General features: G+C 42.5%; 3 protein-coding genes across 3 annotated transcripts; all 3 read right to left on the bottom strand.

Annotated features, from left to right (window-relative positions):
* Nucleotides 1-1,418: 1,418 nt before the first annotated feature.
* Nucleotides 1,419-4,166, bottom strand: npy2r (neuropeptide Y receptor Y2). The gene is made up of 2 exons (XM_076729286.1): nucleotides 4,092-4,166; nucleotides 1,419-3,002 (listed from the first exon to the last, which is right to left on the bottom strand). Exon 2 carries the CDS (start codon nucleotides 2,976-2,978, stop codon nucleotides 1,875-1,877), a length of 1,104 nt encoding a protein of 367 aa, XP_076585401.1. The 5' UTR covers nucleotides 2,979-3,002; nucleotides 4,092-4,166; the 3' UTR covers nucleotides 1,419-1,874.
* A 7,831-nt stretch (nucleotides 4,167-11,997) lies between these two features.
* LOC143319611 (lecithin retinol acyltransferase) lies at nucleotides 11,998-14,280 on the bottom strand. Its single transcript, XM_076728710.1, has 2 exons — nucleotides 13,795-14,280; nucleotides 11,998-12,701 (listed from the first exon to the last, which is right to left on the bottom strand). The coding sequence occupies exons 1-2, from the start codon at nucleotides 14,278-14,280 to the stop codon at nucleotides 12,546-12,548; spliced, it is 642 nt and encodes a 213-aa protein (XP_076584825.1). The 3' UTR covers nucleotides 11,998-12,545.
* A 618-nt stretch (nucleotides 14,281-14,898) lies between these two features.
* lrata (lecithin retinol acyltransferase a) lies at nucleotides 14,899-16,881 on the bottom strand. The gene is made up of 2 exons (XM_076728814.1): nucleotides 16,327-16,881; nucleotides 14,899-15,438 (listed from the first exon to the last, which is right to left on the bottom strand). Exons 1-2 carry the CDS (start codon nucleotides 16,864-16,866, stop codon nucleotides 15,286-15,288), a joined length of 693 nt encoding a protein of 230 aa, XP_076584929.1. The 5' UTR covers nucleotides 16,867-16,881; the 3' UTR covers nucleotides 14,899-15,285.

Genomic DNA, 16,881 nt, shown 5'->3' with positions numbered 1-16,881 from the left:
CCAGCTGGAGTGGATTTGGAGGCATTGGCCCTCGGTCAAACTTCAAAAGTGCACCAATTTAGCAAAATGAACAGACTGGGAAGGCTGATTCACGAGCCAGGAAGTTGCAGAGCAGTTGTTTTAATGAATTTGGAAAGAGGTTTATTAGACATGAGCCCCTTTTTCCTCTCAGGAATCTCCAGCAGGTATCACGATCACACTCTCTCCATATTTGTGTGTTCTGTTATGTCCGACATGAGATTAGGCAAGGTGGTGTGTTACCTCAGCTCTTGCTGAAATTCGAAAATAGATGAAATAGATGGATGACTTGTGCAGACATAGATGGAGTTTTTCTGTTTTTCTGATTTAATCGTTTTGTGTTCGCAGATGGTTTTGTTCACTCCTGTAGTGCAAAAACAAATGGCTGCAGAATGATAGAAAATGAGTTTCCAGACTTTAACCCACGTTCTCAAAGCACACGAGTCTGGCTGTATTGATTGAATGCCTCTGTATCACCTGCAGATAAAGCAGGCTGACACTTAACAACACCATGACGATGTCATTGAGTACATGGTTCTCCAGGTATATTCATATGTTAATAAGAACGAAATGTTCCAAGACACTCAAGAGCAGGACGACAGTGTGAGAGCAAACTGCCATGTTTGTTTGGCGTCTGAACGATCTCTCACTGCTGTGGCGCCGAGCTGGAATTATATTTGATTGGCAGTTACAAGAGGAGAAGCAAAACAATGTAGAAGTCTGACAGAAAAGGGCCTTTATGCCAAATTGACAAAATCAGTTCCAAACACTGCGACAAAGTGAGTCGTATTATGTTGAACATCAATAAGCTTTGTCACACGGCTACGACAACCTTCACCGATGTGGTAACGCGGGCCTTTTGAAGCCTGGGAGCAAAATCCCACGGCAAAAAAAAAAACAAGAACAAAAAAAACACGCTTCTGCTCACTGTAATGCATCAGCATTTATCAGCTCAGATCTTCTCTCTGTCTTCAGGACAGTAAGATAACACAGTTCAAGGAGACTTCAACTGGAAGCTACAGAAGCGAGAATGAACAGCACTGCAAAGACGGGGACTTCTGTGTGTAAATTTAACATTCAAATCATTCAATAGATCGAGAGGAACGGTCTGAAAAATCATGACTATTTTAAAGAATGAAACATGCCCCATAGTTTGACTCGTGAGCCTGCTTACTGCATGAGGTATTGATTAAAATGAGGGCTTGTTTGAGCCGCCTCTGTCACAGTCGTAGTAACGGTAATTCAGATAAAGACCCTTTAAAAATGCTTAATTTCTTCATCCCCATATTTCATTTTCATCATCTAATTTTGAGAGGCCAGCACAAAACCAAATGTAAACTTTTTTTTAATATAAAGTTTTCATGTTTCATCTTATATTTTGTTTTATTACTCTTATTTTTCTAATATGTTATTATGATCACTTTATATTATGAGTCAAAACAGATTTTTCTAATTGTGTCAAAGCTCAAAAAGTCACACCCCGCATCCCTGTGGTGTTGGTTTCTTCCATTTGCTGCAGCTGAAGTCGTCTGTAGAGCATCGTAGCAGTGTAGAAGTGAGTGAGTCATTTTCAATATCCACAACAGCACAAATAATTAACATGAAAGTCTCTCAATAAATATACAGTGTTTACCCTTACATAAATTATTGAGCTAAATCTTAAAATAATCCCCCAAAGTCTTTGAAATCAGTGTCAAATTGCAGAAAATGGCGTCTTTATTATTGTTTTGTTTTTCAGGGGAAGGCTCCCCATGCTGCCACCACCCACTCCAACTGTTCCCATGCAGAATTCTGGCTTACGTGACGCCTCTGCTTCACATTTCCACACATGAAAATCAACGAGCCAACTGTGCAACTTAAACATTTGTTGATTTGCAATCTGTACAAACCCTGTCTTCTTCTTTTTTCATCGCTCTGCCTTTGGAGCACCGTGACCTCAAACTGAAGGGGTGGTAAAACTTCCACACGGACAAAAAGGCCGTCCTGTAGTTGTTGTTCATCCACCCGTACAGGATGGGATTGACAAACGTGGAGCACATCGCCACGATATGGAACACGGTGAAAAGCAGCTTAAAGTCCTTCATGAACAGCACGGTGCTGTCGATGTCGGCGGCCAGCTGGAAGGCGTGGAAAGGCAACCAGCTGACGGCGAAGACCACCACCATGGTCAGCAGCATCTTAGTGGTCTTCCTCCTGCGCTGATGGCGGTCATTTCGACCTCCACAAGTCTTCTTCAGCTTGTTCCAGATGCGGATGTAGGCAACGCAGTTGATGGCCAGAGGTAAACCGAACTGAACCAGGAGCGCCGATATACTGTAGATGCTTCCGTTCATGCTGCTTCCTGGCCACTTCTCCATGCACACCAGGAAAGACTTGTTTGGCGAGAGATCCAACGTCCCGTACTCCCTGAAGATGGCGAGCGGGCTGGCCAGCATGGCGCTGACGAGCCACGTGACGACAATGACCACGGCGCACATGACTTTGGACATCTTGCTCTCCGTGTGGTAGACGATGCTCCGGTGGCGGTCCAGCGCGATGACGTTCATGGTGATGGTGGACACGTGCACCGCCATGCCTTGGGCGCAGGGCAGCATGAAGCACAACACCTGGCCAAACTTCCACTCGTCGTACAGAGTGTAGATGAGGGTGAAGGGCAAGCACAGCGTGTTCACCAGCAGGTCCGCCACGGCTAAGTTCACAATGAAGAAATTGGTGACCGTTCGCAGATTTCTAAACTTGTAGACGACATAAATCACCAAGGAGTTTCCAGAGACTCCAAACAATATGATTGTGCTGTAGGCGAGGATGAGGATCACTTGGACTCCGACCAGCTTCGTGCTGTCGTCCAGCTTCAGAAGGTTCTCGTCACTGATCGTGTCTCCACTTGAGCAGCAGTTGGAGTTCAGTTCAAATGGCGAATCCTCCGCCTGGGTTGTGTTTAGTTGATAGAGTACATCCATGGCCAGCAGTCCCCATAAGTCACTCTGTGAAATCATGGACATCACTTTAAACAATGCACTCACACAAAGTCAAATATTTTCCTGTTTTTTTTAATTAGCAGGAATCAATCTGTTTTCAAAATGTTTCAGTAATTCTCCAAAAACGAAAGGGCAACATCGATTAATACAATATTTCTTTTGGAGCATGAAAAGCTTTGCGTTTAATGAGGATGTATCGTGCTCCAGACAGCAGTGACTCTGTGGAAGCATTATTTTCAATATATGTGCAGGTTAAACGGGAACATTTATTTCAATTAAGACTGATGTCTACTAAACATCCAACTTCTATTCCAGAGCATGAGTCATGACACGTTAAAACCACATTTGTCAGGTGAGATGGGTGCAGTAAAAACAGTGTTTGGGTTTTTTGGGCGCTGAAAGCTCCAACATGAAGCGGAACAAAAACCTCTAATATGGGACAGCACATTTTAACATTGCCTCGTTAAAACGTTCCAGAGACACACTTCACGTGATGCCTTCAGGGAACTGATCCTGGAGCTGTTTCACAGAGAAGCTGAGGACACTTGGACCGCAGCCATGGTGGGTTTTGTTGCAATGTGGGCACGTTTTCTGATCCAGATCTATCTCCAAATAAAACACCTATAGCACCCCAAACTCCATCAAGTTACCCAGTCATCAAGTTTGCAGCTTATGTGATGATGCTGTGTGTTTCAGCACAATACACGTTTCTTTTTTAGGGTGGAGTTTCCCTTAAAAAGCTCTTGGACTACCACACACAGACACAGACACAGAGCACTCTCCTTTGAATGAAAACTGCTGCAGATGTAACATTTGAAAATACCTTCACTTCTTTAATCTCCTCGCAGATCAGACAATAAAGAGTGAAGATGAGTGAACCTGCTGAGACGCTGGACTGAAAATCTAAAATGACCAAACCTGAACTATTGTCCAAGCCTTGTTGCATTTCTGGCATTTCATGAATCCGTTACGCCCCAAAAGTGTCTGCAGGGGTTAAAATGTAGTTGTCACTGGGTCCCGTGAAGGTTTTGATTATCATTCACAAAGAAAAACGCAGTTTAACAGAGAAAAGAGACACAGGACGTTTCCACTCACCTCGATCTGCAGAGTCAGATTTTCAGAGTCCTCTCATTGTTTCTACCTCCAGGGAAGTTTGGTGAAAGGTTTGGGCATACTTGTCGTTCCTGCGATGTCCAAACAACCCAAACAATACAAACAGCTCAGCACCGAGCCAGTGATCGTTTGCAAGGAGGAGCAACGTGCGCGCAATGTTTGCCGCTGCGCGCTGCAGCCCGTTTGGCATCGAGGGCGAATTACCTGCCCTGTGAGACGGACGGACGAGGCGGGATGAGGAACAGAGAGGAAACGCGTCCTTTCCTCACCAGCATCCTCACACCGAGAGATGATGTCTATTCGCCTTCCAGCGGGAATCTGTTGCGCTTCATCCTCGAGGGAATGTGCGTCTGCTCGTGCTGGAATGGCGCATGGCACGTTTCAGTGCCAAAGGCAGGATATGATATACATGTAAGGAACATTTCACTTAAAAAAACTGCAGTCTGGGAAACGCAGCTTTGTTGTCAAATATTTCCAACATAACCGAGATTTTCTGTATAATATGTGTTTTACATTCAGGTCAGTGGCTCTGAAATTCTGCACTGATCCCAATGAGAATTACTGGTTAAATCAAGGTTTGTTAACAATAACAACAATAATAAAGTCAGAATTCAAGGCACGTTTTCATTTCGATGTAATCCACATACAATGTAATGTGACTTAACTGAATTTGACCACAGAAGAGGTGTTGGATAAATGAGTGAACACATGGCTGTTTTGCTTTTTTCCAACTTTGTGTCAAAAGTAAAACCCTGAAACAAACACCAACACCGCTCCGTCATTACAGTATGTGTCCTGCACAGGGCCAAGAGGGCTGGAGTCTGTCCCAGCACAAATTGGGCAAGAGTTTGAGTCCACCTTCAGCTCGCCAGAGTACCCTTGACTGAGAGGCACAGTGACTTTAATGATGTTAATATGAGGCACTTTTGCCAATATCAACAATTTCTAATATGGATAAGTCTGTTAAAACTCTGAGCCTGAAAATAATTTCCTCCCAAAATGTTTCAGTGAAGATGACTGCAACCTCCTTTTTGGCTCAGATTAATGCAACCTTCCTAAAATCCTGATGCTGCGTTGCTTTAGTCCACAACCCATAAACCGCATCACCGTTAGAGACCTCACCTGAAGTCACACTTTACACGATGGTCCATGACAATGAGGGCATACACTTTAAAGTACAGTACAATGTCCCTGACCCAAATTGCTTCGCCTCTGGCTGGTAATTGGACTCATAATTTGATTACCACTGTTATAAACCAAGACACCATGTGGCCATTGGAAATTGAGTTACTGTCAAGCAGCATCCTTGGCAAATCCCACTCCATCCATAGTGCAACTACACAGATGGTATAGTAATGAGAAAAAGCAGCAAACCCTGAAGAGATGGGTGTGTTTAGAGTTTCCTTTATGATTTTAGGAGGCAGACTGTCAGTGATGACCTTGTATTAACGTGAATGTCAGTGCAAGGAAACGCTCTTCTGTTCGTCATTAATGAACCACAACAGTTTAGGATTTAGCTCTTTATACAGCTCAAGTACAGTGCACTTGACATCTCTGCTGCCTATTTTCTACACAGTTTTTACTTCATTTCCAGACAGCTATTCTTCATTCATGACCTCACTGCAGTAATCTAACTTTAACGCCGACTTCATGCTCACTGTGATGGACTGCAGTGCATCAAGACTTCATAACATAAAGAAATGAATGGAAGCCAAGAAATGCAATGGTAGAAAAGGTGTGTTTTCTACCATTGCATTTTTTCTCCTTTGAGCTCTGGTTTGGTCAGACCCTGAGTGAAAAATCCAAAAAAAAAAAAAAAAAAAAAAAAACGTCTCTGAAGTTGCTAAATGCATCACTATGTTCACCAGCTAATCACTGACTTTGTCCTGTCTTTTTCTGCTGGACAGCTCAGTGCTGTCAGAGTGAGGTGGGACATGTTCTCCATCAGGGAGGACCAAGCTTAGCCATCATCCTCCTTTCTCCCACCATTGCAGGACAGAGCTGGCCTTCTTCACCAGTATGTTGAGCCTCTTCCTGTCCACAGTAGAGACCCAGCACACCCCTCAATAGAAGATGGCTGGTGCCACCACAGACTCAAAAAAGTCCTTTGGAGTGCCCCCTGCCCTCCAAAAGAAGTGGGTCTCCTCAGCAGATACAGTCTGCTCTGGCCTTTCTTATGGTTTCTTAGGTGAACGTCCAGGAACCTGTAAGATTCCACCATCTCTATGTCCATTCCTTGGATGTTCTGGTCTAGGAGGAGGGGGTTTCAGCTGCTGGAGTTCACCGCCAGCCCTTTGGTTTTCCCTGCACTGATCTGGAGGTAGTTCCTCTGGCATCAATCCACAAATCTCAGTTCTCTGTACTCCACGTCGTCCCCATCTGTGATGAGGCAGGTGATTATTTAAGTGGATAGCATTGTTATCTGTCTGTAATGAGAATTCGAATATATTCTTCCTGTTAATTTAATGCTTGCACAATGTGTGTGACCTTTCCGGTGAAAAGGGAATGCAAAGAGTTAAATGTAAATAGCCCAAAATTTAAATTGATCCTATTTAGAGAAGACTTAGAGCAATCATTGTCTTAACACACATCTCACAGATTAGAACTCCTCCATTGCACTAAACAACAGCACGCAGTGAATCGGTAACTGAACACAACAGCACAGAGAAGTGACTGATTATTGATTGCCTTCATCTAAATAGAAACGTGGGCCAGAGATAAGTGACCGAACTGTACCTAAACATCTGCAGGAGTTTTCCTGGCTTACACACTTTATGTCTGCAGAGGACAACAGCACATTTATCACTGTGAAAAGCAGAAGCATTAATATGCTAAGCTACACGGGCCCATCTGTCATTGGTCAGCCTATTAAAATAAAGTTATTGGCCACCTATTCGTTACCAAGCTGCACATCCTGACATGATGCCACAATCCACTGACCAAGTGTCAGGTTGAAGGTGATATTGTTAATCAGGGGAAACAATGATATGAGCTCCGCTCTTACACTTATTACCCTGAGTTATTAGAAATGGATTTAAATGAAAAATTAGTATTCACTCAGGTTATTCAGATAATGCTGTACATCTATTTCAGCAAAATTGATTGCATTCTGTACAAAGACTGTGTTTTTACATATATTTCTACCTCTAGCTTGATAGTGACAGTAGAGAGATGACAGGAAATGAGAGGAGGGGTGACTCGAGCCGAGGACGCCGTATAATTAAATCTGAAGGTCTTTCCTGTTCTTATGGTAGTGCAGCTTTCACTTAAAAGATGCTTCTTCAGGTGTGTTTACCGCAATATTTATCCGTATCTCCAGAGAGTCCTTCATGAATCTAAATGAGATCATTTTGAAACAGCTTCAGTCAAGGCTGCAGCATTCAAATCAAGACAATGCATTGTCCATCCTGTTCACACACACAGGGCATCCAGTGTGTTCATGAAGTCCATTTATACTATCATTACCATACTGCCGTCTCACAGGCACTGCCAATAGTCTTCCTACCAGGTGGACATTATTCATTTTAATTAATACAGTCTCTCAGTTTGTCGTTAGACCAGTTCAACTATCTGTAACTATAAGCAGTGTTTCTCCACTTTTTTATTGATGTAATTAAATGAAAACAACAAACAAACAAACAAAAAAATCTGATGCTTAAAATCTGAGCTTCAAGGGTCCCTGAATGCTACTCACAGGGCTGCCTTACTTTCTATGGCCACCAATACTTGATCATGAAGAGCAAGGGACTACAGCAGGCGCGGCAATAGGGGTGGGCCTGACGGGCCTGGGCCCACCCACTTGTGTAACTGGCCCACCTGGGTCCTCTGTTTTATGTGGAATACAGTAACACGTCATTTTCCAACTATGTAGAGGCGGTTTATTTAGGAAATCATATCATTGCTTTTTTATATACCTGCAAATGCATTTCCCATCGAAATTAGAACTTGTAGTTGTAGAAAATGTGGACAACATGGGAGGTGGAGCTAAATACTCCTGCCTGACTTGACTGTCATGAATGAAGAGCGCAGCACAGCGCGCTCTCTCCTGTTAAAAGTCATTGTAGCTCACCCAGTACTCTGATCACCCTGTTTCTCCCTCTCCTTGCAATCAATTTAAAGAGTGATCCAGTCAGATCAAACAAAAATGAATTAACAGGTATTAAAATGTCTGTTTTTGTAATGAATTGATGTATTGATCCACTTGATCCACAGCAAAAATATAGATAATGAGATAAGCCGCCTGTGCCACTTGTAATAAATACAAACTGTCACGGGGAAATAATAAGCTACGGCATTGAAAATGTTTTTTAAAAGATTCTGAACATGTCACAATCAGCTAGATGTACTAGTCGCCCTCCACAGCATGATTCCAGTCAGTTTTGTTAATGACCTTAGTTCTGTTGAACACAGAGTCAGCGTCTCATTGACTGTCTGTGGAGAAACTAAAACTATATTTTGGATCATTACAGAAATAGTTTCACAATTCACATCCCTGTTTTGGTAGGATTTCATTTGCAGAGGATGTTTTTGTGTGCAAGTAAACAAGCTTCCACATTGGAGGTTTGTGAGCAGTTGCTTTATTTGCATGTAGATTTGAGTGTCATCTGTATATGTGAGTCACCATCTATCACAGGCTAACTTGAAAACATCTTTTCCATTCAGAAAAGCCTTCAGTGCTGTTCTGCTCTTCTTTCATACTCTCCATACTCAAACTATAGCAGCATCTACGCTAACCTGTTTTGGAGCCACCATTGTTGTTGCGGAACAAACGACCGGCTGTCATCACACGCCCACCTGTAGCTTCCATTGGTTCCTCTCAGGATGCTGATTGGACGACTGTCATGCAGCAACAAGCAGATAACTTGAAGTCTGGCAAGACGGATTCTCATGTCATGACAGAAAGGACTAAAATTTTGATTGTTTGACAGAAACCTGTCTGTTCAAATGACAGGCCATTTAGTTTAATACACACAGCAAACATTTGTTGTTTGGATCATTCCACAGGTAAACAGGTTGATTGGTAACAGTTGATAGTATCATGATTAGGTATGAAAGGGGCATCCTGGAAAGGTTCAGTCATTCAAGCAAGGATGGAGTGAGGTTCACCACTTTGTGAACACATGATTGGATAAAGGAGCTTAATGCATGAGCTCAGGAACACTTTGGAAAATTGTTGTCCTTAAACTGCTTCCTTGCATTCTCTTTGTGTTTAGGTTTTATTCAGCCTCCCTAGTTTTTGGAATCACGCTTGTATACAACCCCACTTAAAAAATATCATTTAGATCAGATTATAAATCTGAAGGCAAAGATTTGTGTTGTTTACTACATCAGAACATAAGTTGAAATGAGGAGAGATGGTCTTTTATTGGTGTGGGAACCATTTCACAGTTGGAATGTTTGGGCTTCAGTTTCCCTGGAGGCCGTGGTGGGGGTGAAAAAGCTCTTAAAAATAAGGAAGCTGAGGCTTACTGCTGTGCTCAGGAAGCAGAAAGTCAAGAAAGTGTAAAACTCGACTGTAAAAGGATAAAAGAACGGTCGAACAATATCAAAAGCGTGAATTTTAATAAACAAATCCATCAGGACTGAGAGCACAGCGATGCCTCTTTCCCCTGTAATGGCTCTTATGACCAGAGGACGTTGTAACCTCGCTCATGCTCCTTGTTTCATCCCTAAATCAGACTGCTTGTGCTCTCAGTAAAGATTCATGCTCCTCCGTTCTTACAGAAACAGAAAACCTGATTACGAAAGCAGCCATATGATCCATGTGTGATGCATCTATGCTTTTTAGCCTCAAAAAAACGAGACCCCTGTGAGAATACAGATATGAAAATCAGATTTTCTTCTGTGAATCCAGGCTAAAAGCTGAAAGGCGTCAATTTTAGAGGTGACGAAACTCAGTTACTCTTCAATCTCAGCAGGAACTGTGTGCCTGCACTTCGCTCAATAGAACTCGGGGGCTTCAGCCCATTACATCAGCCTGTCTTGAATCAATGCATAGTGCCTCTCTAAAGGATTAGTGCCTACATGTATGTCCAGCCAATTAACCTTCATTAACACCAGTCATTATCTGTGTTACTCAGGTTGAAGGCAGAGATACATTTATACAGATAGATCCTATTGACTTTTTACATCTCACTATTCTGGATGTTCAGCAGGTAAAAACTGACATGCTTGTTGGAAAACATCCTGGCACCAGTTTCCCAATGCCTTTAGTCACACAGCTGAGCGACAGGACTTCATTTCAGCTTCCTCACGTGTGTTGAATCATGAGTCTTTTCTCTCCAGACGCTGTTGTGTGCAGTTTGACGTCCTCGGTGAAACCTGGAGGCAGAAGAAGATAATGTGCTTGCGGCAGGTTTTTAAAGGTATCCTGTGGAGCTTCTTTGTGTGTATGTCTTCCTGAAATTGGTACTTTAGAGGCCAAATCCATCCACACAAAAGAAGTTTTTGAATGGTTTGAAACCTGCTTTGTTTACATCAGTTAGAAATCTTGCCCATCTCCCTCCTTTGCTGATGCATTGCTATCGCGATCATAAAACTATTGAATGTGTATCGCATTATGCACATGCACAAGACGCAAAGAATGGGGACCCTCTCATAAAAATGCTGCTCTATAGCACTGCTAGTGGTCAAAATCTCCACAAGGTACATTTAAAGTGAAAAGATGTCTGTCTTTACACACAGTGAAAGCCTGTCCAGGATTTAACCTTTAACAGTCTTTTAGAGGGTTTCGTCTTCGTCACTGAATCCAGGCTGTAGTTCCCTTTGTGTTCCTGCATTATGTGAGGCAGAAAGGTTTCGTCAAGCAAAGCGTCTAAACAGTATATAACCTGCACTGCCGCCGTTCTTCCAGTCTTGTGCTCTCCGAGCTGCAGCGTTGCAGCCCTCTCGTCTCTTTGTCCTTCCCTGCTCTGTTTTGTCTTTTTGTACTTTCTGCTCTCATGCTTTGCCCCTTTGACCTTTGCTGCCCACTTCTCACATTCTCGGAATAATAAAGCCATTATCAAGAAAGATAACTTTTCAACAGCTTAGTTGAGTTTGAAGTCAGTTTCATCCCTTTTAAGGACTTACATAACTTTACTTGCTCTGTAGGCACAGACAGATTCAACACCATCCAACTGTAATAAAGATTTATCGATTTGTTATATAAATAACATTCTTTGCTCACCATTAAGTGTCTCCTCTGCATCATGAAACCATTCTGAATATGTTCCCTTTGGGCACAAGCAGGATTCATAACTCTGATCCTCAGATTCTTGAAATAATTCATCACCTAGTAATTCACGGTTGTGTTTGATGACATTTAATATCATGGCTGACCGTCATCTCCTGTTCTGTTGATCTCGTAGCGCGACGGTTTTGCTTGCTTCCTTTGAATTCTAACGGGAATTGCTAAAAGAAGTTTTAGGAACGTTGCCCAGTGTTGCTGAGCTATTCTTGTTGTTGTTACAATGACAGAAAGTTGACCACATTCCCTGCAGTAATGAGCAAATATTTAACTCTAATCAAGTATTTAAAATGCTTTTTTTTACTTCAAACACAACCAAGAGACTGCACATGTGATGCAGGATGAGGATATTTACGTTATATTAATTAAATATATGCAGCCTACTCACTTTATCCTGCATGTTTACCTTTGTGTTTTGTAAATGGTTTGTAATGACTTTTATAACAGCATATTTCACATTCATTCTGTTGATTTTGAATGGCAGTATCTGGTGAATGCATACGGTTATTACTGTACTGAAATGTTAAGATTTTGATATTATGTTCTAATTGTTTTGTTCCGATATCATTCTAACATTTCACACCTTGAGCCTGTAAGGGTGTAAGTTTTTATGGCTACAGAGAACATTCAAGTGTTTTCATGCAAGAAACACAACAGGAAGCAAGTAGAAATACATTTTAATGGGCTAATAAACACATATGACTTTACCATAAATCAAAACTTTACTGTATTCAGAAGAAACTTATTGCACTTCGTCCAAGCCAACATTTTAACTAGAGCGTGATATGAGTCAAGGATCACACTGACAAACAAAAAAACAAGCCTTCACTACAGCAACATCCGTCCTCGCACACCGTCATGCCTCAATATCTCAGTCTTCAGGATTTTAATCTCTGTGCTGGCTTTAAATCCATTTATAATCTGAGCTGCTACATGTTAAATGAGATTAATGTTGAATATCAAAGCCTGGTGAACATCAATTATGAATATCTTACAAAATTAGACATTCAACAAATGCGTGATGATTATCGGGGCAAAGACAGATGAAAACATCAGATCAACAGCGCTGCAAAGAAAAGCAAGAAGTAAATGACAGTTTTATGATGTGAACACGTTTGTTTGCCAGCGCCTTCAGTCATGTGGCTAAACCACAGGACTTTATTTCAGCTTCCACCAGTGTGTTAAATTAGTCTTTTCTCGTGAGGCCGTTAGGCAGCCATCCAGATGGTGAATGAGATGAGCAGAGTCAGTAAAACTGTCAGCGGTGTCACACAGCCCAGATACAGCATGATTCCTGCTCCACACAGCGCGGTCAAATAGGAACTCATCCGGCTGCAAACGATCTTCCGGACTGTCGTGCAGAACTGCAAGAGAACAGTGTGAGAATTACACAGTGAGCTCAGGCTGAATGAACACAAATGAGCACTGCAGCGGAGGCCTATTATGGAAGGGAAGGTCTTCATCACCTCCAGAATGGCAGTAATTTGGGGATGAAGTAACACTAGATGGAGCTACTCGCCTCATGAATAAGTCAAGTTAATTTTCACTCAGGCAGGCTGAAGCAAAGTAAGTCTCATGTGACCAAATGTCAGCCAGTCTAATTTCAGCATTAAGGTAGCCCGTCACTGTGAAGTAAGTAAATAAGAACATTTGGAAACCTCGCCGCGCTGACTGCGTCCAATAATCTGGTTTTCACTAAATCCAGAGAAATAACTGACAGCGCTGCGAATGCTGCACATGGGGTGACCCTTAAACCTCTCTCAGGAAATAATCTCCAAGGACAGAAACACTCGGAAGAATTAACGAGCTAAAGATTAATGTGAGGAAAAAAATTAGCATTTCCACAGATGTCTCTAATTTTTAGGGGGTGTTTTTTAGAAAATCGGTTCAAATATGACATAAATCATTGTTCTGTGTATTTAAAAACCTTTTCTGATGTATCTGGATGCAGACAGTTTGTAATCCACACTTTATAGACTAATTGCTTTCATTCATTTTATATTAAGTGATAGGCTCACATTTTTAAAGTGTATACTGTCAAACATTCATCTATTCATTAAAAGAGTTGTTGCTCAGTGAAATTGTTCGTCTTCTCGATGAAGGCGGTGAAGAGATCCTTCCTTATGCAGTTCATGTTGGGAGACAAAAAACAGTTCGTTCCATGTAAAAATGTACAAATATGAGGCTTCAACAGTCTGATTTTGTTAAATAAAATTTGGAATTTAATGTATTTTTAGTGCAATATGCCCTCCACTTCAGCTCATCAAGAAAAGTTTGTCAGGGGAAACAAAAGAGGAAAACTCAGACTGTTGAAGCCTCATATTAGCATTAGCTAAACTGCAGTTCATTTTCACACAGGTGAGGACTGTAGTTTTTGTCCTGCATTGCTCAGGAGAGGATCTTTTCACGGCCATTATGAACAGAAGATTCAACCTCTCTACCACCCAGAGACTCTACCTGGTACGTCTGGTAGCTGATGGCCATGCCATATCTGCAGTACATGACGTAGTGTTCGCAGTTGTACCACAGCAAGCTGTAGGTGACAGAGCCAAGCAGTTTCTCAGCCCTTCTGGCCACCTCGTCCCCGTCCAAAGCTGGCTGGCTGCACACTTTGTCCATGTGGTTGATCAGAATCTCTGATCCATATGCAAAATCTGCCACAGAGTCCACTCTGACGCTGGCAACCTTGGTGATAACCCCCAGCAGCAGCCGGTTATTCGTGACCATCTTGGCAATTTCAGATTTGTCCTTGGAAATCACTGGCAGGATGTCTGGAATGAGATGAGCCACACGGTTGTTCCCCAGGTAGATGCCAAAATGTGTGAATAACGTCCGGGGGACTTCTAACAGATCGCCTCTCTTGTAAAGTGACAGGTCGTATTTAGAGTCTTCCTCCTTTTTGGAAGCGGCAAAGAAAAAGTTGAGTAGCTGGTAAAGAAACATGATGGCAGTGTGCAGCCAAGTGCTCGACGGCCTTTTTATTCACGTTGGAACTGGGCGGGGCCAGCGTCATTAGCAGGATTATATTGGTCAATGTTTTCAATATGATTTTGACAGAAATAAAGGAGCTTTCTCTAATCACTGCAGTTTGTGGCTGGATTTTGAAACTCAGGCCTTGTTTGTGGTGTATTAAGGTCGGGGGTCCTCATTAAGAGGGCTGACTTGGCACTGAGTTAAATCCTCATTTTTTAAAAGGTTCCTGATATTGAGCCATCGTACCCAAATAAACAGCCTTTGTTGTTGACTAACTAGATTGGGCTGCAACCCTTTAAATTTGTCTCATCGTTATTCAGCACTTTCTTGAATGTTTAAGTTTTAGTTCTGGAAATGTAATAAAATGTGAAATGTAATCTCAAATTCGATATGATATTGCCTGGATGTGAATGAAGTATTTGCAGTGTATCTATATTGTATTTATACACAATCTGTATTAGTCTAGTATTAAAGAATCACTGAGTCTCTTGGTAAGAAAATATATCACTAAATATTGCACTTTCTAAGCTAATTTGTGGCTGTGGTGTGCTAATGTGGGTGGAGAGTCAGTCACACGAGGCACACGAGTAAAAATAAATTGTTTATTAAACATTTGTCATATTTACAACATTATACTGACTCCATTACTATGAAATACCCACTTCATACATACAGAAAGATGTTGCTCTAGACTGTATATTCAATTTTGTAGTGACTCAAATGTTAGCAAAAATGAATCGCTAACCATATTCCTTCATCAAAATGTTAATACATTGACTTTCATGAGAGGCCACTAGGAAACTGTTAATTCAAGTATCAGCACAAAACATTAAACACCGTCTAGACAGTAAAATGAAAGGATGATTCTGAAGCGTAAGGCATCACATGACAGGCGTGCACCGTCCTGTGGAGGTTTCCGGTCAGTAAGTAAAAGCTCAGTTCAGTTTGTTTGCAGCCTCCTTGAGCTGAACTCCTTTAACCAGCCATCCACAAAGTGAAGGGAATAAGGATTGTGGGTAATGTAGTTGACGGTGCCATGCCGAAGCAGACGATGGAGATCACTCCAAGAAGGACGGTGGCGATCACGCTGCGCTGGTCTCTGATGATTAATTTCAAGCACTCACAGAACTGCAAAGGAAAGAAATGCAGTTAATTATTTCACACATTTGGCAAAATGGATCAATAACATGACTACAGGTCAGTTCTGGTCAACATGGATCACCTGGGAAGTGTCAGTTAATGTCATATTTCTCATACCACAAACATTTCTGTGAGCAGTTTAACTGTGATGGTGAAACAGCTTCAGCCCTGTGAGTCAAAGCTGGTTACCAGCTGGGCAAAGCAGGGCTGCCCCTCGGCCCCTGAACTCCTACTGGCCCTAAAAACCAGGTCCCCTTAATGTTGGTGGGTTTGGGTAATCTGATTTGCAGATTTCCAGTGACCTGCATTGTCACGGTTTCTGGCAGAGCTTTGTAGCAGTGGTGGAAATGAACACCTTTTAGACACTGTTTTGATTTAAGACATTAAACTGAAGAGAAAAATGGCAGCGACATCTTTTTTTAATGAGGTAGAAGAGGAGATGTGTCAGGACCATCTCTGGTTAGGAAATCCCGACCTAAACTTAAACTAAACCTGTCTTATAGAGGGGTCCTGTGTCAAGATCTATGTCCTTATTTCTCTTTATACTGTGATCACATTAATGGAAATGCTTAAAACTAACACACAGTAAGAAGTCTGTGGGATCTAATGGTGACTTGAAGGTGAGTACAGGCTACACAAAGCACCAAGGCTGGGAGGGGGCCCAACAGGGGGGTCGGTGGGGTGCCAACACTCCTCCTAACAAGTTAATCCAACTTGGTTAAAGTGGCTACAAACCAGCAGCATCTCTTTCTGTGGTCAGTGAGAGCACGATGATGCACTTCAGCTTGGAGCACACCTGACGTTTACCTGATGTTCACCTGTTCACTAGGCTAAATCTGTATAAAAGCATCAAAACAAAACATTTCAGGACTTCACCTTCTCTGTTTGCCGGCTGGCTGCACATCCGTATCTGCAGTATGTCACAAAGTGTTCACAGTTATTCCACAGCAGACTGTACGGAATCGCTCCGATGAGTTTTTCAGCTCTCTTCGCCACATCTTCATTACTAAACGCTTGGCTCTTCATCATCTTGTCCATGCGGTTTACCAGTATGCTGGAGCCATATGCAAAGTCCTCTACTGAGTCCACGCGTACCGTGGCACACCTGTACATGCAGCCGAGGATGAGCCTCTTGTTTGTAATGACGGAGCTGATGAGCTTCTTGTCGTCCGTGAGCACAGGGAGGATGTCGGGGATCAGGTGAGCGACTTTGTTGTCACCTATATAAATGCCGTAGTGGGTGAAAAGGCTTCTGGGGACCTCCAGCAGGTCTCCTCTACGGATGGGCGGTGGGGGACCGCGCTGCGTGTGGCGCTCCCGGTCCTGGTCCTCCCCGTCCGACCAGCTGGACTCAAAAAGTTTGAATTTGGAGAAGAGGGAGAGTTTCTCCACCAGGAACGTCAACAGCTGCAGCATCGCGGGAGTTTTCGG

Source organism: Chaetodon auriga, chromosome 4 (assembly GCF_051107435.1).
Source record: "Chaetodon auriga isolate fChaAug3 chromosome 4, fChaAug3.hap1, whole genome shotgun sequence".
Lineage (NCBI taxonomy): Eukaryota > Metazoa > Chordata > Actinopteri > Chaetodontiformes > Chaetodontidae > Chaetodon > Chaetodon auriga.
The sequence above is the reverse complement of the archived record's forward strand: the minus strand, read 5'-3'. Positions and strand labels throughout refer to the sequence as shown.